Consider the following 27,433-nt stretch of genomic DNA (forward strand, 5'->3'; position numbering starts at 1 on the left):
AGGCCCCTACCTCCCACTCCCACTGGGTCCCAGGAGCTTTCGGACCCGGAGGTCTCCAGGGAAGGCCTCAGGACTAGACCTCGGGCGGGGGTGCGGGGGTCGCGTAGATCGCTAGGCGGGTCGGTCGGCTCACGCCCCAGCTTCCTCGAGCAACATCCCGGGGTGGGCGGGGCCGGCGGTGGGGGCGTGGCGAGGGGCGGGGCAGTGGGCGTGGCGGGCTCCGGGGCAGCGGGGAGGGGGCGGCGTGCGGGCTGCGGGGAGCCAGCGGCCGCGGCGACGCTCCCCGCTCTGGGCACCGGCACCGCGCAGGTAAGGGCGGGGCGGAGGTCGCGCGTCTGTGGGCGGGCTCCTGTGCTCCCGCTTGCCCCTCACTCCAGGTGGGACTTTCGCCTAGCGCCCCCTCGGGCCGCCGCGTCGCCGTCCCTCCACGGCTCCTCGGTCCCAGGCGGCGCTCACATGGGGGCCGTCTGAGTTTGTCCCAAGGCACCGGCCCCGTTCCCCATTCCCCGCCCCGTGCCAGGGCCCTTCGGCCTTTCAGCCTCGTTCTCCCTGCCCCGCGGTTACCCGGCTCGGATTTACGGGCAGCGCAGAGATAGCGCCCGGGGTTCGTGCACCGCGCAGGGGATCGGTCCCGGGCTGGGGTGCGAGGGCCGCCCCCGGACCCCATCCAGCCTGAGAGACTGCCAGGAGGAGGTGACGCCTGCAGTGAGACCGGCATGGGCAATGCCTGGTGGCTGGGACAGGATCCCATGTTTGGGAAACTCCAGTGACTGTGCGTGTGCCAGGCAGGGAGGGGCAGGGAAGTTGTCAGAGACTGAGAAGGGTTGGGGGTGGGGGCGTATAGGACAAGAAGCTTAGAGGCATGGAGAGCCCAAGAAGGAGTGCTGGGGGGAGAAGCCAAAGTGGAGACTGAGGGGTCAGCTGTGACAGTTGAGCACCCCCACCCTGGGGCAGTTCCTCTGTCCTGTGTCTACCACTGGGCTGTTTTAGGGGTCTCTGGGGCAGCCCAGGAGAAAAACGTCCAGAGCAAGCAAAACTTCCTTGCTTGTCCACACCAGGAAATACCAGAGTGGGTGCCATGACAGGGTGTGGCCCAGGGGCCTGAGGGGCCAGGGGGGCCAGGTCTTGGAGAGGGCAAGGGAGGCTTCGGTGACCCTGCCTGAGAGCGACCAGGCGTGGAGAGAGGCCAGGAATGCAGGGGAGACAGCAGGTCTGGCGGCTGGTTAGATCGACAGGGGAAGGGCAGCTGACTCACCTGGGCACGCCAAGACTAGCCAGTTCTGTCCTCACCCTGCCCCACAGTGAGCACCAAGGCTGCCTGAGGAGGTAGGAGGCTGGGTCCTGCTGGGAACTTGCTGTGTGCCCTGAGGCAAGTCGCCCAGCCTTTCTGAACCACCTCACTCAGGTGACCCGGCAGGACCGGCAGCCAGAGGCCTGGGTCTGAGCAGTGCACATGCTCTACAGACACGCTCTACAGATAGCGTCTCAGCCCTCTTTTGCCTTCCTCGGCCTCAGTTTCTCCATAGGTGCTTCATGTGCAGCCTAACACTAAGGAACCTTAGAACTGGGTGGAGGGAGAGGGTATGGAGGCCATACTCGTGACCAGAGCCCGGTGGGTTAGGGGTGTGATGGGTTTGAGCAGGGGTTACTCCTGCTGGGTCCCTCTCACGTTATGGCTCAGCACCTCCCCCTACCCCCAAACACACACACTCCTGCTACTCGTGCATGGTCTGCTCCCTGCTCTCACTCTCTTGGTTGCCTCCAGGATGAAGGCCCAAGCTCTCTAGCTGGGGAGCGGGGACCTGGGCACCGCCAGACCAGATCCCCAACCTCAGCCGCAGCCTTCCCCACCACTGCCTCGCCAGCCATGCTTAACTGCTGGCCTTTTCTCTGAGCAGTGTACCTCAGTTCCTTAGAGGTAGACGTCCCTTTGGAGCCACAGATCTGGAAGGGTCCTGGAGTAAATGCCAGTCTGGGTCTGTAAGACTCATCCGGAGGGTCCCTAGGCTGCTTTGAGCGGTGAAGGAGGCTGAGGACCAGGTCTCTGCACCCAGAGCAACTCCCCACACCAGTTTATCGTTTCTAAGGAGGACTCACATAGTTTGAAAGCTCTGATCTAAACGCACCCCTATTTCACAGAGGAGGTGACTGAAGCCCAGAGGGGAGCAGGGCTCCGGACAAGCATGGCCAGGACTGAGCAGTGGGTAGGGGGTTGGCAGGGGGTCCTGTGGGAGCAGCTGAGGTATGGGCCATGGGTCCAGGGTAAGGGTAGCTGCCAGCCCCCCAGCGAAGGGCGGGGGACGCCTGAGGTGGAGAGGGGCAGAGAGCTCTATCTGGGGTGCAATGTGGCTGGGGTGGACCCCAGGTCAGTGTGAGTGTGGGGGATGCCTGGTGTTCAGGGCCCCTCGGCCTCGAGCTACCGACTGCAGGTCCCCACTCGCCCTGATCTGGTTCCTAGTCCACACCTCCTGTCCTGGCTGCACCTTCTTCCTCCACCTTTATTTAGCCAGTGTCCTCGCCTCTCAGTTCACACCCCCTACTGACTGGCTGCCAACTGAGGATGGAAAGGTCACCCCCACCCCCCAAAGGGCCTTTCCCTTCTGTCAGTTTCTGGAGCTATGGGGGAGGGTCGGGGGGGGAGACGGGCCCCACTTGCTGTACCCCTGACCCCTCGGCTGAGCTCTGCGGATCTGCCTGAGTTGACATGGAGCCACCTGTCCCTCTGCCCCAGGTGGGGTGGGGGGAGGTACTGGGGCTGCCACAGGGGCCCACAGAGAGAGCAGGCCACAGCTGGGCAGCTGGCCGCTTCCCCTTCCTGTCGGTCCCTCCCAAGGCCTCGCCCTCCTGAAGCAGCAGCAGCAGGAAAGGTGGGGCAGGAATGCCGGGGCCTGGGCCCTTGGCCAGAGTTCTGAGACACCCGCCCTGCTGCCCCAGAGCCTGTTCCCTGGGAGTTGTAGGTTTTGTCAGGGGCCTGGAAAGGGCGCTGGGGCTCCACCTGTGTCACCTGCCCATTCCGGCGACCCCGATGATATCTCCCACCCCACCTAGGTCAGCTAACGGCAGAGCCTCTGAGTGTCAGAGCCAGGGACAGGCAGTCTGAGGGTCTCAGGCTAAGAGACCCTGAGATGTGTGGTCTGGTCCTTCGGGCAGATGAAGTTTGCTCGGTGAGGGCACCCGGCTCTGGTGGGAGAGCGCTGTGTCTGTTTGGAGGCTGCGGCCTGGCTGTGGGGGTGGGTTGGAGCCCAGGCCCCTTGCTGACCCTCCCTCTCGTCAGAGAGCCACATTCTCAGGGGATTCCCTGCCTGCTTGGTGGGTCCGTCACTCCATGGTGGGGAGTCCAAAGACTCAAGCCCACCTGCCCGCCCCCACAACCCCTACCTCTTTCCTCTGGGCACAGCAGGGTCAGCCAGGTTGAGGGGCATGGAGGGTCTGGCTCTCACCCCTGCTGACCTCACTCTGCCACTGCTGGGCCCCGTCTCCTCTCCAGCTGTCACCACATCCATCTCCCCAAGTCTGATGTTGGGTCCTACCACGCTCCCTTGCCCTGAGATCCTCCATAACTCCTCCACTGGCCACGTAGGCCACTCTTGTGGGCCACGCATGGAGCCTGGGCCCTCATGCCCGTGATCCTTTGCTCTCACTGTGCCCATGATCCTTTGCTCTCACTGTGCCCATCTGCATGGCCTGAGCCATGGCCTTGAGAAAAAAGCTGGGTTCCTCTGACAGTGTGTCCTTGTTTCCAGAGACTCTGTGGAGGGGGAGCTAGGTCAGAGCACCACTAGATATTACTCTGAACCTCGGGAGCCATGGTGGATGTTTGAGCAGGGGAATGAGCAGGCCAGAACTGGGCTTGAGGAGCACCTGCCTTTTGGGCTAAAAAGAGGTGTTTCCCTAGGCAGTTCTGAGCCCTCACTGCCTCTCCATCAGGTCCCCTCTGCTGGGCCCAGGTGCAGAGCAGGGCAGGGGTCAGTGGTTGGTCCGGGCGTTCCCCTCTGAGGCGGCCCCAGGCTCACCACTCCGTTCTGTTGTGGGCAGTCCCGGGCACATGGGCTGAGAGCGTGGCACTGACCGTGCTCTCGCTGGCGCCCTCTGTCTGGTCTGGGCCCCATTCGCAGGCCCCGAGTCCAGCGTTCTGGCCATGTGCAGCCCTGAGGAGGAGGCCCTGCTGCGGCTGGAGGAGGTCTTCTCCTCCACCCTCGCCCGCATCAACAGCCTCGTCCTCCAGCCCCTGCTCACGGCTGGTGAGTCTCAGCTCTGCAGTGGGAGGGCGGGGGACGCAGGAACCATCCTGGGACCCCGGGACCTAGCTCGTTAGACTGTTCGAGGCACGCACAGCCTGCTCAGCCTCAGACGGGAGTGGGGACACTCGGGACTGGGGCTCCGCCTCTGGTCGCTGGCTGCTCCCTTCTCAAAGGGACCCCAAGGGGCCAGGCCACGGACCCCTAGCCCAGACTCAGCTGTACATAGAGTCAAAGTCCCACCTCTTCCAGGGCACAGGCCTGATGCTCTGCCTGGATTCTCAGCCTGCTCTCACCCAGGGCACGGCTGGAAAGCAGGATGCTGAGTTTCTACTTCCAGTTTGGGTCTCACTTGTGAAGTGACCTTGGTCAGGTGCCTTCCACTGAGGGGCTCTGTCCACTCATCTGTGAGAGGGAGGGGACCATAGGACCTTACAGACCCCGCATCCCAGACCCCAGGAAGTCCAGAGACTCAGGGGAGTTAGTGTACGTGGTGTCCCTGCTTAGTGGGGGGGGGGGGGGACATGTGCCCCACTTACTCCTCAAGGGTGCTGCCCGGCTCTCCGGCTGCCTGTCCCTGCTGAGCTCCAAGGGGCCACATCAGCTTCCTATCCAGAGCCAAAGACCCCAGGAGGATGCAGAACCCTGGCCGAGGCTCCTGGGCTGTGGGGGCCCCTCCCCTCGAGGCGGAGAGGCCCTGCCCCCTCACAGCGTGGTTGCCCCGCCCCCCCTCCTCCAGAGCCCTCGGACCCCCAGGGCAGAGAGTGCCTGCGGCTCTTGCAGCAGCTACACAGGAGCTCCCAGCAGCTCTGGGAGGTGACGGAGGAGAGCCTGCACTCGCTGAGGAGGAGGCTGTGCCACCAGGACTCCGCCGGGCTGGAATCCCTGCTGTTGTTGTGTGGCGCCGACCGCGTTCTACGGGTGCACGTAGAGTACGGCGGCGAGGAAGGCGGGGGGATCGTCCTGGGCCTAGGGCTCCCCGGGTCAGGTTTAGGTTTGGGTTCGGTCTGGGGTGGGTCAGCCTCAGGGCCTGGGGCCTTAGCCTGGCACAATCACAGACACCCCAGACCTGAGCCTTGGGGCCTCCCAGGGAGGAAAGACTGAGTTAGAATTATCTGGTTGGGCCAGGGCTGCGGGGACTCGGTGAGTGGGGTCCGAGGACCCCGGAAGGGCAGGGGCTTGGGTCTGAGGCCGTGGGCTGGGCCTGCAGGGTGTCTCCTGTGCTGTCTGTAGGTACATCGAAGCCTACACTAGCTGCGTGGTGGTGCAGGCCTTTCAGAAGGCAGCAAAGAAGAGGAGGTGAGCACAGGGTGCTGCGGGGATGGGGGGGTGGGGGCTCTGAGTCGGTGGGGGTGTCCGGGAGGGAAGGCTGGGGAAGTCCCATGGCCACAGCAGCCCGTGTCACAGCCCATGACTCATCCTGAACACTCCTGGTTCTAACAATTCCACGCTGATCCACACCGGAAGGCGGGGGGGGGGGGGGGGGGGGAGTCTATGGAGGCTGTGAGCCAAATCCAGATATCCACTAGCCAAGGCCGACCCTGGGAAGGGGAAGGAGGGGCCGTCCTGTTCAGGGTGGATGGTTGTCCTCGATGATCTCTTCACCCCGAGATATTGTCGTTGAATCTTCTCCAATCAGGTGACCGTGTTCCTGTGATATGAGAGTGGTTTGGGGTCTGGGACTGCTCCTGAGATCTGGGGGCATTAGCTGGGTTTGGGTGGGGGATGGTGGCAGGGACAGAACGTAGGAGGGGGATGAAGGCGGCGTGTGGCCCTTCCTCCACTCAGCGAGTACTGGCGGGGCCAGCGGAAGGCGCTGCGGCAGTTCCTGTTGGGCGTGAGCTCAGAGGCCTCCGTGGGCACAACGCTGGTCCAGGCGCTCCGCCAGCCGCTCGCCCATCATGTGCAGCAGTACGTGCTCCTCCTGCTGAGCCTCGGGGACACCGTTGGGGAGGTAGGTAGCAGGGAGGTCGGGCGACCAGGTGCTGCTCAATAGACCTGTCACTTGTAGGGATGCCGGGGGAGGAGAGGAACGGTCCTGGCTCAGGGGACCCATCTGACTCAGGAACCCTGGCTTGAGAAAGACACAGCCATGCTTTTGGGGACGTGGCCCTGTTCTGGGGTACATGGCCCTGCTGTAGTGGAGCTAGCAGAGACCTGGGAAGCAGATGGAGAATCATGTACTGGGTGTGAGGACACCTGGCCCAGGTCCAGCTTTGGGGGGTGGGGGGTGTCACCCAGTGGTCCTCTGGAAGCACCTTCATGCTGGCCTCTCCCTCAAGGAAGGGCTGGCAGGGAGAAAAGGACAAACTTTGGCTTAGATCCAGACCTTCTGACCAGCTGGGGCCAGGCCAGGGCTGGGGCAACCATCACAGGGTGGCGGAAGGTTCTGACAGGCCCCCCCCCACCTCCACCCCCGTCCCCCACTCACCAGCTGCTCTGTGTCCCTGCAGCGTCACCCCACTCGGGAGCTGGTGGTGCACGCGGCCACCCTCTTTGGGAACCTAGAGTCCTTCATGAGGCAGGCGCTGGACCAGGCCACCGCCACGCAGGCCCTCTGGCACACCCTGAGCAGCCGGCTGAGAGTGAGTTTGAGGCCTCAGGGCGGGTCAGGAAAGGGGACTCTTATCAGGCAGGGGCCAGGTGGCTGTGAGGGCCCTCTGTGTAGCCGTCCTCAGGCACTTGCTGAGTGCCTCCTGGGCCAGGCCGTGAGCCGGCTCTGGGGAAAAGCAGTCAGAACTGACTCTGTCCTGAGACGCCACCCGGTGATCACGTCCTCACGTCACCACCCACTGTGGCACGCACTGCCCCTACCGGGGCCGGCGGGGGAGCCCCCTGTGCCCTGAGAGGGTATGGCCGGCCTGGGACCCAGTGTAGAGAATTAGGGGAACAGAGAAAGGGGACAAGAATCGCCAGCGAGAGGCAGGGACCGCAGAGCCCCGGTGAGTGTTGTGGGGGGCTCGGCGGGGGCAGTGGCTCGAGGTGGGACGGGCCTCAAAGTGAAGCTCTGAGACAAGTTTGCTGCCCCACCCCCTCCAGATCTTGGAGCCCCACTGTCGTCACAGAGCTGGGGGCCTCCGGGAGATGGTTAGAGTGGGGGACAGGGGCGCCTGAGCCCTGTGCCTCCCCGCCCTCCTCCCCAGGATGTGCTCTGCACCCCTGCTCGCAGACTCCTGCAAGACAGCCAGGACATACCTGTGACGGTCACCCCGCTACGGGCGGAGCGCGTGCTGCTCTTCGATGATGCCCTGGTCTTGCTGCAGGTTGGGGTGGGGCTGCCCAGAGGTCCTGGGGCCGCAGCGGGGGTCGGGGGCCTGGCTGAGAAAGGAGTGGGGAGCGAGAACTTGGGGAGGTGATGGGGGCCGAGAGGCAGTCATTGCTGGGGGTGGGGGGCGGCAGGCCCCGCCATCCCTGGAGCAGGGTGAGCTATCGGGCAAGGCCGCGCGAAGTGCGTCCCAGTCCCGGCTGCCATCGCTGCTAACCATCTGTACCTCGGTTTCCTCATCTGGAAAACGGGACACTTGTGAGTGAGTTGGTCTTCAGCAGGTGCCGGACAACTCTTGGTTCTTTCTCTTCCTTACTTAGGAGGGGAGCCCCAGATGGGAGGTCAGGGGTGGCCCTTGGTGACTGAGGAGGGCTGGATGGATCCAGGCACACATGAGGCTTCTAGAAAAAAGTACTGTGTAGAACCAGGGCCTGGGCTCTGGACGTTGCAGAAGTCAGGGGGGAGCCAGGGCTGGGGTTTGGGATTGTTTCCTGGCCTGTAGTATCCCCCACCCTTGAAGTCATATGGCCCTTGTGATAGCCATAGCGCTGTCTTCTCTGTCCCCTCAGAATGCCAGGCTGGGGCTCCCCTGCAGACTGGGAGGCCGAGGCCTGGGGGGAGGCGGGGGCTGCTACTTGCCCTGTCTAAACCTGTATCTTCTGAAATCTGGTTCACTTTGAGCTCCTCTCCACTCTGTGCCCCAGGTACACCGATGAGATACTTCAATGCTCTGTGCCCTTTCCTACCTCTGGACCTTTGCATGTCCTGTACCAGGCCCACTCTTGTCCCTGCCTGTGTCTGGCACACTCCTCCTGCCCTTCGGGCCTGGGCCTGATGCCTTCTCCCCCTGCGGCGGTGAGGCAGTGACCTAAGTCAGGCAGGAGGTCGCTGCATGCAGTCTTGTAGAGGAAGGGGCGTTGGTCACCTCTCCAACTCTCCGGAGCAGGGATGGCGGTCCAGATAGAAGGAGCAGCACAGGGTCATGGACGGAGCCGGAGGCGAGGGAGGGGCTGCCCCAGGGTTCCCAGCCAGGCCCTTGGATGGGAAGGGGGGTGGGGAGCAGGCTGGGTGAGCCGGACTGAGTAGCCTGGGGACGCCCGGCCGCGTGGCAGCAGGTTGGTGCCTGGAGCACGACTGGCCCAGAGCAGGAGGGGAGCGTCTGGTCTGGGCCCTGGGTGACACCAGTGCCCCATCTCCTTCCAGGGCCACAGCGTCCACACCTTTGATCTGAAGCTGGTGTGGGTGGATCCTGGGCAGGACGGGTGAGCGGCCCCCTCCAATCACACCCCAGGCCTTCTCTCCCTCCACCCACCTGACACCGCCCGCACCCCAGGGCTTGGGCCTCCCGGAACACCCTCCGGAACGGAGCTGGGGCCTACTCGTCACCTCCATCTGTCTAGGTGCACGTTTGATCTCCTCACACCTGAGGAAGAGCTCTCCTTTTGCTCCAAGGACCCCCAGGGCCGGGTGAGTGTGGGTGGGTTGTGAATCGGGGCGGGGTGGGGCCAGAGGAGTGAGGGAAGGCAGCAGGAGGGCAGGGGGAGGGCACAGGTGTACCACCCCCCCCCTCCCCCCCCCCCCCCCCGGAGGCTCTGGGACCATGGCCACGGCGAGTCGGCAGTCAGCCCGGGTCGGGCCTCAGAGTGCCGTGGAGAACAGGGTACTTGGCCCTGTGAAGCCGGGATTGGGGCCTTTGCGGGTGCCTGCCCCGCGGCTCTGTCTGGCTCCCCCGGCAGGCACCGAAACTGCACACGAGGTCTGATGCAGGGCCTAGGGAGCAGCATGGAGCCGTTAGTTGGCTTTTCCCCCAGACGACAGAACAGAGGGGGAGGGGCGTGGCGGGGGTACTATCTGGAGCTTCCTAGAGGGGCTGCCTCCACAGCAGTGACCTATCCTGTGTTTCCCCTGTCCCCACCAGATGGTCTGGCAGTGGAAGGTAACTCAGGCTGTGTGCCAGGCCCTGCGTGGGAAGAAGGACTTCCCCATGCTGGGGGCGGGCCTGGAGTCCCCCGAGCCCCCCACCTGCCGCTGCGTGGCATACACCTTCCGCGCCGAGGGTCGGCTCTGCCAGGCCACCTACGAGGGCGAGTGGTGCCGGGGCAGGCCCCATGGCAAGTGAGTGACCGGAGCTCCGGGCCGAGAGAGGCAGGGGTCGTTGTGGGAGTCTGAGGACAGAAGGGACCCACATGGACCTAATCACCCGAGGGCACGAACCAAAGGCTATTACTCCGAATCAGTTGGTCAAGCCTGTTTGTCCCCCGGTCTCTCTTAAGCTCTATTGGACAGGACCTGGCCCATAGTAGGTCTGTGCCATGTAGAGTCTTGGTGAGGGTGATGACACCAGAAGGCATGGGACAGGCTTCAGGCGGCTGGCTTGCAGGGCTGCAGTGACTGTTTTCGGGAAGCGGGGGGAGAATAATGCTCATATTCACGTATCACCATCTGGTGGGGGAAATGGTTTGCAGATACCTGGCCTCCCCCAGCCCTTACAAGACCCCCCTGGGTGAGGGTCATCACCCGTTCTGGAGGCCCAGAGGCTGGCATGACCTGCCCAAGGCCTCAGGGCAGGTTATAGGGTGAGTCTGGCTTCAGTCACAGGGAGGTGGGCTTTTCAAGACCCTGTGGCCCCACCGTATGCTCCAGCTGGAAAAGCCAGGACCCCGAAAGCAGAAGGGACTTGCCAAGGTTATGCTCATAAGCACGTTAGTTTCTGATACCTTGCCTGCTTCCAGAAAGGACTTGAGGAAGCAAATGAACAAAAAAAAAAAACAGAAAAAACAATGCCGTGTCAGAAGAGGGGAGGAGGATGCTAGAAGCCACTGGCTAGCACTTGACTTAAGCTTGAAGTTTAGCTCTGAGCTTCCTGTTGGTCAAGGGAAAAAGGGAACCTGGATGTTTCCAGAGCTTTCCCTGTGGGGTGTGGTGAGTGTGCCTGAGGCTGCTGGGCTAGTTGTGCCAGGAGTCGAGAAGGACTGAGAGCCCCCTGCCGGTCATGGAGCTCAGAGAGAAGGGCTGGGTGGGGGCAGGGAATCCAGTCTGGGGGGAGCTAGGGCTCTCAGAGTGTCTGTGGTGGAGGTCAGCTGGGGGCTGTGTGTGTGTTAAAGGACTGGTCGAGTGGGCCTGATGTGTGTGCCCTTCAACTGTCTTCCAGGGGCACCCTGAAGTGGCCAGATGGCCGGAATCACGTGGGGAATTTTTGCCAGGGCCTGGAGCACGGGTAAGGCTGGGGCTGATGCGGGAGAATGTGGCGGGCGGGGGAGTGGTTTTCACCCCCGCCACCGTCACCAGCCTGGCCCCATCCTAAATCCCCGAACCTCAAGCAGGAACTTAAGGCCATTTGGTCCAGTTCCCCTTATTGCACTTCGGGAAACCAAAGCCCCGAGGAGGGGTGGGTCATGGAAGGAGTGGTCAGGACCGGAAGGTGCTCCCAGGATGCACAGGGGGGCGGGACAGGGGGAGGCGTCCTCAGAGTGGCCCTTGGGAAGAAAAGACGGCTGAGCACCTGGGCGATTCTCCTCATTGTCTGAGAAGGCCCCTTGGAGGTGGGGACGCTTCTGGTGGCAGGGAGGGGTGTCACGGGGTGTCCTGGTCAAGGTGGTAGCCTGGTGCTGACCGCCCCCTCCACACACCCACACTGACAGCTTCGGCATCCGCCTGGTGCCCCAGGCCTCCGAGGACAAGTTTGACTGTTACAAGTGCCACTGGTGGGAAGGCAGCATGTGTGGCTACGGCATCTGTGAGTAAGTGACCCTCGGCGCCATGGCAAGGGGGGCTCTTGGGGCGGGCACGTCCCCTGGGCCGAGCTCCGGGAGGCAGGGCCAGCTGTTGGTGACCCTCTGCAGGTACAGCACCGACGAGGTGTACAAAGGCTACTTCCAGGCGGGCCTGCGGCACGGATTCGGGGTCCTTGAGAGCCCCCCACAGGCCCCGCAGCCCTGCAAGTACACGGGCCACTGGGAGAGGGGCCAGAAGAGCGGCTACGGCATCGAGGAGGATGGTGACAGGTGAGCGTTCCACGGCCGCCCCCCGCAGGGTCAGGGGGCTCAGGAGACCCCCACACACCAGACTGAGCAGGGCGTGGGTCCTGTGGTCAGCGCGTCCCGTCCGTTTGCCCCCTCAGAGTCTCTCTGAAGTCACTCACTTCCTTTCCGTGGCCTTGGTTGTTGCTGAGGCTCAGGATGAGGGAGCCCTGACCTCCTTGATTAAGGAGTCTCCCAGACTGGCCCCTCCTCGCGCTGTCCAGGAGGACTTTCTGACCCCCAGTCTAGTCCCGTGTAGGGATCACAGCCCGTCCAGGCTCTCTGGGCTGTGAGAGGAAGCCCGGGGTCCTTGGCCTTGTATTTGAGGCTTGCCTGTCTCTCTGACCTCACCCGTGCCGTGCTGCCTGCGTGCCCCTCCTAGACCAGCCTTCTAGACCACTGAATGTCCCCTTGTACCTGTCGTACCTGTTGTAGGCTCCTACCTCCATGGCTCTGCATTCCATCATCCTTCCTGCCACCTCGCCCCAGGAAGCCTGCCAGGATACCACCCCCCGCCCCGCCCCGCAGGCAGGCTCCCTCCCTCCCCCATTTTCTGTTTCTCTTGGAGGTCCTGACCTCACTTGCCCCATGTCTGAGTTGAGTAGATTCAGGCGATATCACTGCTCCTTATCCGCTCACCACCCTCACCCCCTGACCCCAGCCCTGCCAGCTTAAAAGTGCCCAGGAATGACTCTGATCCAACTCTGGCTCCTCCCCCAGGGGTGAGCGCTATATTGGCATGTGGCAGGCTGACCAGCGCCATGGCCCAGGGGTCATGGTCACCCAGGCAGGTGTCTGCTACCAGGGCACCTTCCAGGCGGACAAGATGGTGGTGAGTGGGGTGACCCGCGTGTATCCTGAGCCACCCTTTCCCTGCACTGGGGCTGAACCCCCGGCTCTGAGGGTCCGGATGCTAAGCAGAGGCTGGGCGGCGGTGGATGGGGGGGAAGCTGGGTTCCTAGGTGCTAGAGGGAGACAGAACCTCAGCAGGATTCTACCTGCCACCTCCCCTGGCCTTGGCCGAGTCCCTGCCCCTCCCGTCTCGGTTTCCCCATCAGCACCTCAGGTTAACTACTTACTGTAAGCACAGTGAAATCAGCAAGAATGAGGTACATGGTGAGGATGATGCCAGCAGTCACTGCAACTGACATTGATAGACTCTTAACTGGATACCCAGCTCTGGGTTCAGCCTCCCAGCACGATCTCGTGGGATCCTCCCCGTAGTCCCGCGGATCATGTCATCGTCCCCAGTGTATGACTGACAGATGTGAGGCTCAGAGAAGTCAGAGAACCTGCCTAGTGTCACCAGGTCTCCTGAGCCCGGGCACACCAGCCCTTGCCTCCTGCCTCACTCACACCCTGCCAGGTGCCTTGCTCCATGTCTGGCCTGGTGACTGTTACTGTTATTATGGCTTGTACATTTGTTTATGTGGGAAGGGTTGAAGGGGGACAATAAGATAAGAATGGACGCAAAATAGATTCAGATAGGACACAAATTGGATCCTGTTTGGCTCTGAGCTTCCTGGCGGCCAGTGCCACAAGGAAGCCTGGTTGGTTCCACTGTGCCCCCTGGGTCAGTGATAGGGAAGTGGGGATGGGTGAGGAGAAGCCCAGGGCTTCTTGAGCTGTGGGTGGGGAAGGGAGGTCACCCAGGAGGCCTCCTGAGAGAAGCCACTGGAAAGGAGGAGCCAGGTCCCAAGGAGTCATTCAGGATAACCCCGGGATGAGGCCCATGGAACGGGTGCTCAGGGCTTAGCAGGCCAAGGGCTGGCATCCGACCTAGGCACGGTCCTGGGAGGTGTGACAGGGCTCAGGACCCGGGTTGATGCCTGCCTCCTCTCCTCCTGCTGGCCCCTCCCCGGGCCCCATCTCCTGGCCCTTCCTAACTGACTGCTTTGACTCTCTCCGGCTTCCTTCCCTAGGGCCCAGGGATCCTCCTCTCTGAAGACGACTCCTTGTATGAGGGCACCTTCACCAGGGACCTGACCCTTGTGGGGAAGGTGAGGGCCACTGAGACCTATCCCCTCCTGGTCAAGCCTTGGCTGGAGCCTGTAATCTCCCCACTTGGACCCAGGGCTGAGGGTGTGGGCAGTGGGTGAAGGTAGGGAGGTGCCTCTCCCATGTCCACTGCGTCCAGAGGGTGGGCACAGTGACCCCCTGACGTGGAAGTGGACTTCGAACCCTGGTCAGAGTCAAGAGGGGACAGGTGGGTTTGCCTTGGTGCACAGGGTGCTGGCGGCCTGGCCGTGTCTCCCCACAGGCCCCTCGTTGGGAATCCACCCCTTCCACCAGCACTGACGCCTTGGAGTTAGTGTCCTTCAGAATGTTCCTGCCTGGGCTGACCCAGCAGAAGGCAATTGGGTCCCTGCTTGGGCCTTTGGGAATGTGGGGCTGTTTCAGTCTCCTGGTGACTGGAGGGCACTAAGGCATCTAATGGGTGGGCCCCGAGCGCTATGAATGGGACACTCATGAGGAAGGGACTGTCCCTCCCAGGGCCAGCAGGCCCTCAGGCCTTGCCTAGGCCTCTTCCTACTTCTGGACTTACCTCCTCCCCCCGTCCCCTGCCACCAAGTCCCACAGTAGTGGCTCTCCTGCTGTGACCTGAGAGTCCCTTTCTCTCTCCCTGCCAGTCTCCCACCTGAGGTGACCCTTTGGGCCATTGGCACAGCTCTAGGTCAGGGGCTTCTAAGGTGAGGGGATTAGGAGCCCCTCAGGGTGGGGCAGAGTGAACGGATGGTGGGAAGGCCACCCACCAGACGCTAGCCTCTGTGACCCAGGATGGACAAGCAGGAGGCCTGTCATGATTGGATGGGAAGGCAGCTGGACAGACAGACCTTGTCTCCTTCCCTGGTTGCAGGGCAAGGTCACCTTCCCCAATGGCTTCACCCTGGAGGGCTCTTTTGGCAGCGGGCCAGGAGGAGGGCTGCATACCCAGGGCCTGCTGGACACAGCCGCCCTCCCGCCAGAACCAAGTGGCACCCGTAAGAGGTAAGAGCCTGGCCGCCCGGCCCATGCATTCTGGAGCCTGACTGGGGTGTGTCTGTGTGTGTCTGTTTCCACCCCAAGGGCTCAGGTCTCGTCAGAGGGCCTTTTCTGTACGTTCTCTTCGTTCTTTATTCAGTTCCGAGAGCCCAGGTCACACAGCCCTCAAGTCAGAGACTCTTGGAATCAAGGGCTATGGCCTAACTTCGTACACCACAAAACCGGAGAAAAATATTAGGCACAGGCTTTGCTTCCACCCTGCTTTTTTTTCTGGGAAGGGTACAAGACAGTTTGTAAAATAACACACGTAGACAAGAATAAAATGGAAAATAAAAGTGCGAGTTGGACTTCAAGGAAAGAAACATACAGATAGGCCTCACAGTGGTTATGGCTGAGCATGAACCTGGCTCTGAGTTCCCTGGTAGCCAAGGTGAAGAAGGAAACTTGCTAAGTGGACTTATTGTCACTCTCATGGGGTATTTGAGAAGAGGATAGACTTCTTCCCACGGAGACAGAGTTCTTCCTTGGAGAACCGTAGTTCAAGTGGCGACTCTTACTGTGTCTGTCAAGGTACGGATCACAGACAGCATTTCAGATGTGGGGGTGGGGGGGAGGGGGGTGGAGAAGAGTTGATTACTAGACCCTTCCTCTTTGCTTGCTTCTTCTCCCTGACAGCAGGACCTGGGAGTAGACAGCAAACCCCAGAGGCCTGACCAAGCCTGGGTGGGGTGCAGGTGTAGGAAAATCTGTGAGCGTGATGTGCGAGTGCAGCGCTCCACTGGGCACATGCAGCCAGACCCCCGGGCCCGTTGGCCGAGATAAGACCAAGCTCAGGAAGGAACCAGGTGGGGTGGGAGGGAGAACAGGGTCTCAAGGCAGGGGGATCCTGGACTTTGGGCCCGTTAGCTCTTAGGGCCAGACCTTGCTGTCTGGACTTGGCCTCCAGCTCTTCAGATCTTTCTGTCTCCTTTCCAGGGCCCTGTGTGTCCCTTTCTCTCTTCTCCACCGGGGAGCAGATTCTTTCTGTCCCTCTCTCTGCCTCTCCTTTCTTTTCCTGGAGCCTTGGAGGTCAGCCCTCCCAGTCCGCCCCCCTGTTCCTGGGCTCCGACTCTAGGCCAGGTGGGACATCCCCCTCTCCCCGAGGGCCCGGACGGGGTCCTGCCCACCGCAGCTCCAATCCCTGCCTCCCACCCTCCGCCACCTCCATCACAGGCAGCTAGGTGTGGGCGCCTTCCCCGCGGAGAGCCGCTGGCAGGGCGTCTACGGCCCCTTCCGGGACTTCGTTAGCGCCGGCTGCCCTGGGGACTTGCAGGAGGCCCTGCTGGGCTTCCACGTGCAGAACTCGAGGGAGCTTCGCAAGTCCCAGGAGTACCTGTGCTGCGAGAGGTGAGGTGTGGGCGTGTGCGTGAGTGCAGGCACGCGTGCGCCCAGCGGGACATCCGGAGGGCCGGGGTTGGGGGTCTGTGGGACTCCCGCGTGGGCTGGGGAGGAAGGCTTCCTGGAGGGGGCAGGCCAGGACCCAGGTGTGGGTGAGAGATGTGTGTGCGCGGTGCCCCAGGACCCAGCCCGAGGACCGCGCGGGCAGAATGGAAGACGTCCTGGACGAGCTGCTGCAGCACCGGGAGCCCAGAGCCCTGCGGCAGTGCCTCAGGAAGGTGAGGGCCCTTGGGCAGGGGGGTCTGCGGGGAGGGGGCCTCCTCACTGCCCCTGGTGCTGGCCTGAGGGGCCAGCCCGGGGACCCTTTCTGCTCAGAGGGCCTCAGTGTTCTCATCTGTGAAATGGGAGCATTCTTGGGAGTCTTGTCTGGGCTCCAGCCCCTGGCCCCGGTCACCTCTTTGTTGCCTTTGCACCTGCCAGGCTCTGAGCAACTCGCTACACCCCCTGGGAAAGCTGCTCCGGACGCTGATGCTGACCTTCCAGGCCACGTATGCCGGTATCGGGGCCAACAAGCACCTGCAGGCGCTGGCCCAGGAGGAGGTGAAGCAGCATGCCCGGGAACTCTGGGCCGCCTACAGGTGAGCTCGGTGGCCTGCTGGGGACAGCCACAGCCCTGTGGAGGTAGAGTTCTGCTCTTCCCGGATGTCAGGTGCTCTGCCTAGCCCCCTGGGCAGGAACGGTGCCTCTGGATTGAGAAAGAACCGGAGGCCGAGCAAAGGGGTTAGAAGGCAGGGAAATTATAGCACGGACTTCCTGGAGCCAGAGTCGGAGCCTCGACGGGCCCTGAGCTGACCCCTGACCCCAGGGGAGCTCCAGCACACTGCAGGCTGAGCCTGACTCTGGACTCAGACCCCATCTAACGTCAGAGATGGGGGTCCTAGATGCTGTAGTTCCTTCTCTTGTGGGGTTCCAGCGCTGTCAGGCTGACGCCCTGTATTCCCAGCTTCCTAACTGCAGAGGCTTGGGAGCTGGGGCTCTGGGCCTCACGCTCCATGGCTCTGGTGGTGGGGGCAGGTGCAGAGCCCGCTGCCCTGTCCTTTGGGGACTCGGGTTCCATGGGAGGTGGCAGCCCAGCTCTCCCTGTCGTTGGTTTGCAGGGGTCTGCTGCAGGTGGCCTTACAGCGCAAGGGCCAGGCTCCAGAGGAAGACGAAGATACAGAGACAAGGTGATTGCTCCCCTGGGGCTAGGTCCAGGGAAGCCTCTGGAGCCTCCTTCGGAGGATGGTGGGGGGGGGGGGCTTCTGGGGAAATCTCGGGGCTCATGCTATCGACCACGCATTGTTCATTGACCACGAAGATCAGAATGACCCACGACCTCTGCTCCTTGAGCGACCTGGGAGGAGGCCCCGCCACAATGCCTCAAATGCATCTTTGTTCAGAATGTGCCATCCCAGCCTCATCTCTCGGGCGTGCAGGGGGTGAGCAGCTGCCCCGGGCACCCTCCTCCCTGCACACAGATGGGGAGACAGGTCTGGCAGGGGCTGAGCCCGAGGTCGCGCAGAGTGGGAGTTGTGTCATTAAGCTTGTCTCCCTAGTCCTCCAAGACCACACCTTCCCGTTCTGCCTTTAGGTTTCAGGCCGAGAGATCCTGATCAGGGAGGCCTGTCACTGCACTGCAGGACGCGTGGGAAACGGGGCTAGACGTTGGGTAGAACTTCCCCTCTGGAGTCCTAGGAAACCTAGAAAACCAGGCGGCAGAACTGGACTAGCCTGGAATGACGGCTGAGTGCTTTGCCGCAAGTCCCTTGTCTGTCCAGGGCCCGGGTTTTGCTTTCAGTCAAATGGGGATCAAATCCCACCCCACTTGCCATTTTGGTTGTGAGTCAAATGAGAGAATCAGGAGGCCCCAGATTTCAACCGAATGAGGGAATGACCAAGAACAGACTTAGGAAGGGCTTTCTAGAGAATGGAGGGGGCGGGGACACTTTGTTGGGGGACAAGGGGCTCTGTGGGCTTTTTGAGGGGCAGCCCCAGTAGGGGTCCCTACCCCCTAGGCTCCCACCCTGCCGGCCCCAACCTGTCCTGGCCACTTTCACTCAGGGACGTGCAGGTGCACGGATTGGTGCTGCCCCTTATACTGCCCAGCTTCTACTCGGAGCTCTTCACGCTCTACCTGCTTCTCCATGAGACGGAGGACGGTCTCTACAGCCAGGGCATTGCCCACCTGAGCCTCTTCCCCGACACCAAGCTGCTTGAGTTCCTGGACGTGCAGAAGTAAGCCTTCCCTCCTTGCCATGCTTGCCAGGGCCCCCATGTACACAGGATACGAAATGCAGTTCAAATTGTCTTTAGCAAAAAAGGGGGTGGTGCTAATTGGCTCGGGTGCCCATGAAGTTCTAGGATTATGCTGGTGTGGCGGGTTTCAGGTGTGGCTGGATCTAGCTATTTCACCTCACGGTGAAGGGAAACACCGTCTCTTTTGATGTATCTCTGGCTCCCATTTATGGTGAAACACAGGGTACCAGCCATTCAAGGTTTATACTCTACCAGCTCAGTCCCCGCACTGTGCCCCAGGGAGCTGGTGTCCCCTTCCCAGCTCCAGCCGGGAGCTGTCCCTCACTGGCTTGGCTGGGGTCTGGAGCCTGCCCCTAAATGCTGGCTGTGGCCCACAGCGGCCAGCCTGCCTCAGTATCTGCCACTGGGGCTGGGGCAGGCGTCCTGCTCCCAGCAGCTGGACTGAGAGTGGGGGGAAGGGAGATCCTCAAGGGGAAACTGAGGACTGTTCTGGGAGCAGATCCCTTCTACCCTCAGTGCCCCTTCTCATCCGTCGATACTATGGGTGACCGCCTGCCCAATGGGGGGCATGGGACCTCTCCTTCCACACCTGGTCTCCCTTGTCACACCGCGATGGTGTTTCCCACCCACCCCCTCCAAAGCCCTGTTTCCCCTTTCATCGTGAATGTCTCCTGCATCTGACTGGTCACCAGCCCAGACACCTGGTTGCCAACCGCTTCCCAAGCTTCCTTCCTCCCCAACTCTTGCTGCTGCCTCTGTGCTGCTTCCTCCATGCTGGCCTCCCTGCTCCATTGTTTCCCCAAGTCCTTGCCCTGTGCTGCACTGCATGGCACCCACATCCCTCCCTGTTCACCAGCCTGCACTGGCTCACCGAGCCTCCAGAACAGTCTCTTCTGCTGTCATTCTCTGTCTGGCCCAACCCCTGGGACTTCGCTCATAGGGTCCCTTGGCCCACAGCGCTGCCCCTCACCCCTATCCAAGTTTTGGGGGGGGCCGTCTTCTCCAGGGATCTGTCCCAGCCTCCCTTGCCTTGGTCTCCATGCGGGAGCTCCAGGGTGCCATTGCGGACCCCTTTCCTGCGCTCAGTCCCGCTACGGGACACGGTATATGGGGGGGTTGCCCTCTGACCTCAGACCCTGCCCCCTCCTCCTGGCAGAGGCTCCGTGTCATACTTGTTTAATTTCAGGCACCTGTGGCCCCTCAAGGACCTCACGCTGACGACCAATCAGGTGAGAAGGTGGGTCCGTTAGCTGCCCCAGGTAAGGGGGAGGCCTGAACCCTGAGCTGGGCCCCCCACGGTTTGCTCAGGCCTCTTTGTGTTTCAACAAGCCCTTGGGTCTGGGGGCCACCGAAATAGGTACCCATAGGGACCCAGTGACTATCAGCTATTGGAATCATTATCTTCTCTATCCATTTTGGTCCCCCCAACCTCCTGGAGACCATTTATCCCACTTCACAGTTGAGTAGACTGAGGCTCACGGTGGAGCTGTGACTTACCGTGGGTCACTCGAGCACTGGCTGTGCTGGAGCCAGTGATGGGGAAAGGTGGGCGGCAAGAGCTCCAGCCCCAGGAGGGCCAGAGGGACGGAGCTGGGGGCAGACCGTGGCCTCATCCAACCTGCGCTCCCCCCCCCCCCCCACCATGCAGAGACTCTCCCTGGTCAGGGACAAGTGCTTCCTGTCAGCCACTGAGTGTCTGCAGAAGATCATGTGAGTCTGCGCCCTGGGGAGGGTGGGGGACCAGAGGCGGGAGTGATGGGGCCCCTGGTGGGGACTGAACCCGGGGGCCTCGATCTGGAGCCCGCTACCCTGCCGCAGCACCACGGTGGACCCCCGCGAGAAGCTGGAGGTGCTGGAGAGGACATACGGGGAAATTGAGGCCACCGTGTCGCGGGTGCTGGGCCAGGAGCACAAGCTGCCCATGGACGACCTGCTGCCGCTGCTCATCTACGTGGTGTCACGTGCCCGGTGAGCCCCGGCCAGGCTGGGAGCTGGGGTGGGGGTGCTGCAGGACGATCCCTTCCCACCCTGCCCGGCCCCCAGCCAGGACACAGGCTGAAGCCTTCAACATCAGGGTTTCTGAGCACAGCTTTTCTTGGTACAAAGCGGGAGGCGGAGGCCCAGAGAGGCCCGCCCCGGGTCCCGGGTGGGGAGCAGAGCGGGGACCACTTCCCAGGTGTCCAGCCACCCAGGCCGGGGCTCCTTCCCCAGCCGCGTGGTGCCTGCCCCTGATGGGCCCCTTCTCCCTCTCATTGCGGGGGTGGATGCCTCCAGAATCCAGCACCTGGGAGCCGAGATCCACCTGATCCGTGACATGATGGACCCCATCCACACGGGAGGCCTGTATGACTTCTTACTCACGGCCTTGGAGGTGAGGGACAGAGGTGGTGGACGGGGGCCAAAATACCCTGGTCGGTGGGACAGACCCAGGCGCATGGTGGGGATGAACCCAAATTCACTGCTCTTGTGTGCTTCTGGGGGGCGGGCCTCACCGAGCCTCCGGGCCTGCCCTTGTTGGGGGGGGGGAGGCCCCGCAGTTCACCCCAGCCCCGGGGCCCCGGGACCCTGGGCATGTTCCAGGCTGCATCCCTGAGCGGACCGGGAGAGGGAGGCCCCACTTCCTTGCAGACTGTGGCTGGGGGCTGAGCTGGAGACGTAGTGCTCCCGGCCCGGGAGGCGGCTGTGCTCCCTGGTGTTGGGCCGTGTTTGTGTGGGGCTGGGGGCCGGCAGGCCAGCTCCCCCCTCAGCCTCGCCTGTTTCCCGCCAGTCCTGTTACGAACACATCCAGAAGGAAGATATGAGGCTGCACCGCTTTCCCGGCCGCGGGGACTCCAGACGGCCCTGGTAGCCCGGCCGCTCCCGGGCCAACCGCAGAGCTGAGAGTGGCCGCCCTGGTCCGGCCTGGCCCTCGTCACCCACAGAACGGAGGACAGGAGGGGCCCCTGGAGGCGGTTCCCGGAGGGGAGAGGCAGTTAGTTTCTTCCAGGGAGACGCTGCTGCTGCCTGCAGTGGGCTGAGGGCGAGGGTGACACGCATGGGCCCGGAGCCGGGGGCTCCCCGTCCCCCTCGCCCTGCCCCTAGGTCGGTGTCGGATGACCTCCCTGACCTGCAGCGGCTCACCGGCCTTTTTGCTGCCCGAGCCTGGCTCCCACACGGACCTTGCGGGGCCTCGGCGTCGCCGTCTGTTTACCAGCAGACTAGATGGTCTGTGACGGGCCTTCCGCCCGTCTTGCTGGATCCCGGAGTCCTTCTGGAAGTTTGAATTTTTAGGCTGCCGGGCTGAGATTCTTACATCATCGTCGGTGGTGTTCCCTGTTTCCTGGTCAGAGGCTCCACATTGCTAGTGAGGCCGCTTTTCATGAGGCCTTTTGCCCAGGGGTGGCCTCCTAGGGTCCTGCCTCGTTTCCGACTCTGCCCCGGGACTGAGCTGGTCTCTCTGGGCTGTGGGGCTGGACAAACCCCAGTCCACCCTGACCTGCTGGGTGGCCTCCGGCAAGGTCCTAAGAGCCACACGCCTGCAGCCCACGGGCCCGTGTGCAGGGGGACAGCAGTGGCATGGGGCCATCTGTGCTCTGTCCAGGCTCAAGACCCTGCAGGTGCAGGGGGAGGACAGGGGGTCTCGGGGGCCTTGGGGAGGGGAGGACTTTGTTCCCACAATGGTTTCCGTGTGGGACTGAGAGACACGGGAGCTCCATCTTGGGGCAGCCTCACCCCTGCCTGGCCTCAGTTTCTTCTCCCCACATCGCGGGGCTTCCACCTAGTGACTTGCGGGGGCTCCCCCTGCCCTGTCACAGGAGACGTGTGACAATAGGCGGGGTGACTGATCTGAAGAAGTCCAGGGGTGAAGCATGGGGAGAGGGTGGATTTATGCAGGGATGTAGCCCTGGAGGGAGAGCTGGGCCTGGCCGCCACAGCCGCCCTGCCACCGTGCCCTGGATCGTGAGCAACTCAGGTCACCGTCCTTGGCTCCAGGTGTGCTCTCCATAAATGAGCACTGACCTCGAGGCCCGTGAGGGAGGCTCTCAGAAAGCCCAGCCACTCCTGAGCCCCAGGCGGAAGCCCCCCAGGAGTCCCAGGGTGGGGGGCTGGTGGTGTCTGGGGGCACCCACAGACCCTGAGATGATGGAGGGCAGGAAGAGTGAGGATATCCGGATGCCGTGGGCCTTCGAACTTACCCAGGACGCTGCCACTGCTACTTTAATCCTCTCAACGGTGACCAGCTCCTTCTTGTCCCTTGACGAATAGAACACGCTTGCCTCAAGGCGGCCCTGAGTGGTAGGACGCCTGCAGCCTCACCCCAGAGGCTGCCCCCCCAAGCTCCTCCCAGCCCCCCACACCACCCGGCCTCCGTCAGGATCCGAGAACTCTCACTGTAGCTCCGATTCACCAGGACCCCTCCACCCACCCTGTGGCCGGGCCTTGCCCAGTACCAGCGGAGCTGGAGCCTCTGGACAGGGACAGGAGAGGCCGAGGGCGGCCGCGCTGTGGCAGCCAAAACCCGAGACAGTGAGGACATTGCCAGCCGAGGTCAGTGCTGCATTCACAGAAGAGACGCTTGGAACCGGGCAGCCAGCCTGCCCCGTGGGCGCCTCGGGAGGCTGATGGAGACCGGTCACCTGTGGGGACCCCAGCGAGGACCTCTCCCAGCTGCTGCGGGAGCCCCTTTGGCTGCAGGGTCCTACGTCTCGGGAGGTCAGGTTGCCCACCAGGACCTCACGATCCCCTGTGCCAGAGAGCTGTGAGCCCAAGGGGGCCCCGTTCCTTGACACCTGCAGGTGGCTTTCTGACAGGCTGCATGGGGCCGCACCAGCCCTGTCCCCGGGGGCCTGGGTTTGGGGCTGAGAGAGAGACACCCGAGACATTAAATGACCTCTCAGTGAGCAGACGTGTTGGAGTCACAGCCTGACCACCCCGTCTCTTCCACGGCAGCCCTGGGCCTACATGCGGCTTCCCATGGAGCCCCTCGACTCCTGCTTCCTGCACCCGCATTTCCCTTCCGCCTGCTCTCCAGCTCCTGCCCCTCGTCGTTCTGTGCCCCACACGCGCCCTCCTCCGGTCCCCTGGGTCCCAGGCTGCTCCATCCTCACAGGCCCAGCTCACGTGAGGCCCTCATGTCCCAAGGAATGAGCCCCCCGGCCCCGCTCCAGGGCCCGCTCCCTGGCCCAGTCGTGTTACTGGTGCCTGACGGTGGGTGCCTTCTCCCCCGCCCTCGATCTCCAGGCGCAGCAACGCCCTCCGCCTCTCCCTGGGCCAGCAGCGATGGCAGTGAGCGTGAGGGTGGAAACAGGTGGACTTGGGAAAGGTTGGACTGTGAAGGACCCCAGCCCCGGGCCGGGTCCGCATTCAAGACTGGCCGGGGTGGCATCTGTGAAAACAGAAGCCCCTCGGGTGTGACCAGCACAAGCAGGGACCCACGTGGAACGGAGGGCTGGCCACGCTCAGGCCAGGAGCAGCCGGGAAGTTGTTGCCAAACCCTCAGAGAAAGGAGGGAAAAGACAACGCCCTCTCTGTCTGGGGCTCAGGTTCCTGTCCCCGGGGCACCACACCTGGCAGCAATGTGGCCAGTCCAGCAGGTTGTCTCCGGGCGCTAATCTGTTGCGGGTGTTGCGCTCCCACAGCAGGAAATGTCACGAGGCGGCCAGGTTACACCTGTTGACCAGTTGTGGCTGGTGGAGATCGGTCAGGGCACAGAGGGGCCCCACGAAGCCCCCCGCCTCCCTCCCTCAGTCAGCGAGCCTCACCAGGGGCCTCTTGGATGCCAGCCCCGTTCCCTGCACAGGCTACAATCTGGGACGTGGCCCAACAAGGCGCCAGCCCTCTTCAGGTGAGAAGGACCAGCTGTCCTCCCAGAAAGGGACCGATGGCAGGGAGTAGAGGAAGTGGGAGAAGCCGAGTCCACAGCTACTGAGAATGGAAGCTGCCAGGCATCTAGAGGGATGCCAGTTCTGACTAGGCCTCTATTCTGATCGCCCCCAAGGGTGCTGGGAGCCAGGGCACGGCCCAGACAAACCCCTTGCCCACTGCAGCCTTGGACAAGGCTGGAGGGAGAGTGTGGGGGGCAGCCAGAGGGGCGCGGGGCTGCTGGAGAAGCCTTAGCAATGCTAAAGGGAGGCCAGCCCTCCCTGAGCGGGGACCTAAGTGAGCCTCGTGGCCTCAGCTGTCGTCTCTCCCAGAGGGATGGCCGCCCACCGTGGGACCAGTGAGGGGCAGGGACTGCCCTCCTGTGGCCACTGGGGAAGGGGTAAGTTCAGGGTTAGAGTCAAGGTCAGTGTTAGGGGTTAGGGTTAAGGTCAGAAGCAAGGTCAGTGTCAGATTAGAATAAGGGTCAAGGTTGGAGCTCAAGTTAAGGTTAGAGTGAGAGGAAATGTCAGGTTCAGGTCAGTTCAGGGTCCTGGTCCAGGTCAGGACTTTACTGGTTGGCCTCGCCCAGGGTTGTGTGGACGTGAGCTCTGGCTTTGACTCTTGCTATGGGCCGGAACCAGGGGTGGGGGCCAGGCTGCCAAGGCCTTGGTGTCCCTGTGACCGTGGCCCAGTTCCTCCCCAGACTGGGTCTTGTTTGCTGTCTCTAAGAACCCTCACGGTGCAAGACCACTGTTCTGCCATCCGGGGAAGGAAGGGGAGAGTGGGCAAGAGGTGAGGCTGGGGGTCCGGCGCCGTGACGGTGCCCGGGCAGCGACCCCTTCCAGATGTGGTGCTGGTGCCGCTAGAGAGAAGGGCTCAGTTTGCAGAATGGGGCTGGAGTCACTAAGTACAGTATTCATGACCCACCCGAGGCTGGGGGCTACGGCCTGGCCCCTGCAGCGTCCTGTTGTGGTTTTAAACAGAAACATTCATTGAGCGTGGCCGGGACTCCAAACCGGGGGAAGTAAGTAAGACCCGCTGGTCCCCTGTGTTGGGGAGCGGCCGGTGTCTGGGCTCTCTCCCCCGGCGCCAGGGGCGGGGGGTGGTAAGGAGGGTTTGAAGCCTCGTATCTATCCGAAATTCGAATTCGCATCTGAGGTTTGCCAAACAGGAGATCTCTCAGCCCTGGCTCATCAGCAAATCAGAACCCCGGGGGCAGAGAACAAGGAGAGGCTGTGAAGGGGAAGGGGGGTCTAAGGGAGTATTCAGCTGCCCCCCTCACCCCGGGGCCAAGCAGTCCTGTGATGCTTGCTGGGCAGTGCAGGGGTGGGGGGGACACAGAGTTAGCCAGAGCGCTTGGGGTACCCTTGGGTGAAGGCTGCCGGTGGCTGGGGACAGATGACCCCTGGATTTTCCCTGGGGACAGTGACCCCTTCCCTTGCTCTGCTGGCTGGAAAGGACCTGCAGAGGCTGGTCTGCCCAGGGCAGCATCGAGGCTCTTCCTCTGCGTGTCCTGAGCTGGGGCGGCTATGCCCAGGACGGGGAGGGGCCTGGGTCTGTGTGGGGAAGGGCTGGCAGTCCTGCTCGTCTTACCCAGTCCTCCAACTGTCACTTCCAGGCCTGCCTTCGGAGGCAAGCGCTCCCCTGCCACCCCCGACATCTGCAGTCCTCAGGAGACGAGTGGTGGGAGAAGAGAGAGCAGGGGACCAGCCATGCACACGGGACCTCCCTGAGACCCAGGTCTCGGGGCCACTGCTTCATCCAAAGGGACCTTCTACACCCTGCTGGTCATACGGCCGCACCAGGCTCAGTTTCAGGAACCAAAAGAACATAAGAGGAACCAGGTGCAAACTGTCAGTTGGTGGGGGGCGCCTGGGTGGCTCAGTCGCTTGAGCATCTGACTCTTGATACGAGCTCGGGTCGTGACCCCAGGGTCATAGGACCTGAGCCCTGCGTCGGGTCCGCACTGGGTGTGGAGCCTGGTTAAGATTGTCTCCCTCCCTCTGCCCCTCTCCCCCACTCACACATGCTCTCTCTCTCAAAACCCAAAAAAGCCCATCAGTTGGTGCCCGCTCTGTAAATGGTGCAGACAGGCTGTTTACAGGCAGCCTCTGGTCTGTCTCTGACACCAGTGTAGGACCCTCTTAATCACGAGTTCATGCATTTCATTCGGGTGTGGCCAAGGGTCAGTCCCAGGCCCCAGGCATCCTCAGGGATAAACGCAGGCGCAAGCCTCTGAGCTGAGACCGACCCTGTGCTTGCGCACTGAACCTTGCCATTGCCTCCGAGGAAGGGGGGCATCGGTGATTGGGCGGCTCTTTGTGTCCTGTCCTGCGTGGGGTCCTGCTCGCTGCAGGAGAAGGAGCCCAGGAGGCACTCACAGTCTTCGTGGTCAGGGCAGGAAGGGAGGGCTGCATCCTGGCAGATGGCACCGTGGAACTGGAACTCGAGGGATGAATTTGCCAGGCGGGGGGTTGGCACGCCTGGCAGAAGGAAAGGCAGGGACAGAGGCCGGGAAGTGGGGAAGGGCCCGGCTTTCCCAGAATGTGGAGAACTGGTGAACCGAATCAAGGAGAAGTCAGGCAAACCCAAGGTGAGAAAGCCTTGCAAAACCCGTGGGAGCCTTTTCCCACATTTCCCGATCTTCACCCTCCTATGATGTTGTCCTCTGTCCCCATGATGGTTGTCAAACACCCACCAATTCTTTCTCCCTCTTCCCATCGAGATGCGGAGGCAAAAACCCCTGCCCTTAAACCTTGGCCTTTGACGATGCAGTGGGACAGAGGCCACCAGCCTTGTGAGGCTGGGATCCAGAAGCTCACGTGGCCTCTGCCGGTTCCCCTGGACACCCGTGCTGGGAGCATTTCACCACAGAGAGAGAAGTCTGCCACCCTGAGCGGCCATGTGGGGAGACCGTGTGGGGACAGCAGACAGAGAGAGAGGTGGACGCCCAGTGGAGCCAGCTCATCGGGGATCTGGTTGTTTGGGTCTCCCAGCCCAGACCCTGAGCACATGAATGAGAACACTTCTGGGGTGACTGCAGCCTTGGCCGCCCTCTGACTGGAACCTTAGGAGACCCCCCTACAAACAACAGCTGCCTGGCCTAGCCAGTGGGCCCCAGATTCATGAGCAAACCAAACAGCGCTGGTGTTTCAAGCCACGGTTTGGGGGTGTCTTTTTAATGTGACAACAGATGAACGGAACAGTCCTTTCGCCATTATCCACTATTCATCATTTAATTAAAAACACTTTTATATGCTTCATTTAAAAAAAAAAAAAAGTTTGGGGCGCCTGGGTGGCGCAGTCGGTTAAGCGTCCGACTTCGGCCAGGTCATGATCTCGCGGTCCGTGAGTTCGAGCCCTGCATCAGGCTCTGGGCTGATGGCTCAGAGCCTGGAGCTTGTTTCCGATTCTGT

General features: G+C 62.3%; 1 protein-coding gene across 2 annotated transcripts; it reads left to right on the forward strand.

Moving 5' to 3' along the window:
* The first annotated feature begins 218 nt into the window (after nucleotides 1-218).
* Nucleotides 219-27,280, forward strand: ALS2CL (ALS2 C-terminal like). Of its 2 annotated transcripts, none has more exons than XR_015248414.1 (26): nucleotides 219-309; nucleotides 4,116-4,241; nucleotides 4,978-5,170; nucleotides 5,472-5,537; nucleotides 6,027-6,192; nucleotides 6,692-6,823; nucleotides 7,382-7,501; nucleotides 8,707-8,765; nucleotides 8,904-8,970; nucleotides 9,422-9,618; nucleotides 10,655-10,720; nucleotides 11,145-11,243; nucleotides 11,346-11,507; nucleotides 12,243-12,354; nucleotides 13,445-13,522; nucleotides 14,380-14,510; nucleotides 15,717-15,890; nucleotides 16,063-16,159; nucleotides 16,362-16,519; nucleotides 17,039-17,107; nucleotides 17,982-18,155; nucleotides 19,363-19,413; nucleotides 19,825-19,886; nucleotides 19,995-20,144; nucleotides 20,451-20,547; nucleotides 20,944-27,280. XR_015248414.1 is itself a non-coding variant. In XM_086698409.1 (26 exons), the coding sequence occupies exons 2-26, from the start codon at nucleotides 4,139-4,141 to the stop codon at nucleotides 21,022-21,024; spliced, it is 2,856 nt and encodes a 951-aa protein (XP_086554535.1). In that variant the 5' UTR covers nucleotides 219-309; nucleotides 4,116-4,138; the 3' UTR covers nucleotides 21,025-27,280. The 2 variants fall into 2 exon arrangements, 1 of the variants encoding a protein (XP_086554535.1); XM_086698409.1 differs by having other exon boundaries at nucleotides 19,363-19,405.
* The last annotated feature ends 153 nt before the right edge of the window (nucleotides 27,281-27,433 follow it).

The sequence above is a fragment of the Puma concolor genome, chromosome A2, assembly GCF_028749965.1.
Source record: "Puma concolor isolate L17-30 chromosome A2, mPumCon1.1.hap2, whole genome shotgun sequence".
NCBI classification, from domain to species: domain Eukaryota; kingdom Metazoa; phylum Chordata; class Mammalia; order Carnivora; family Felidae; genus Puma; species Puma concolor.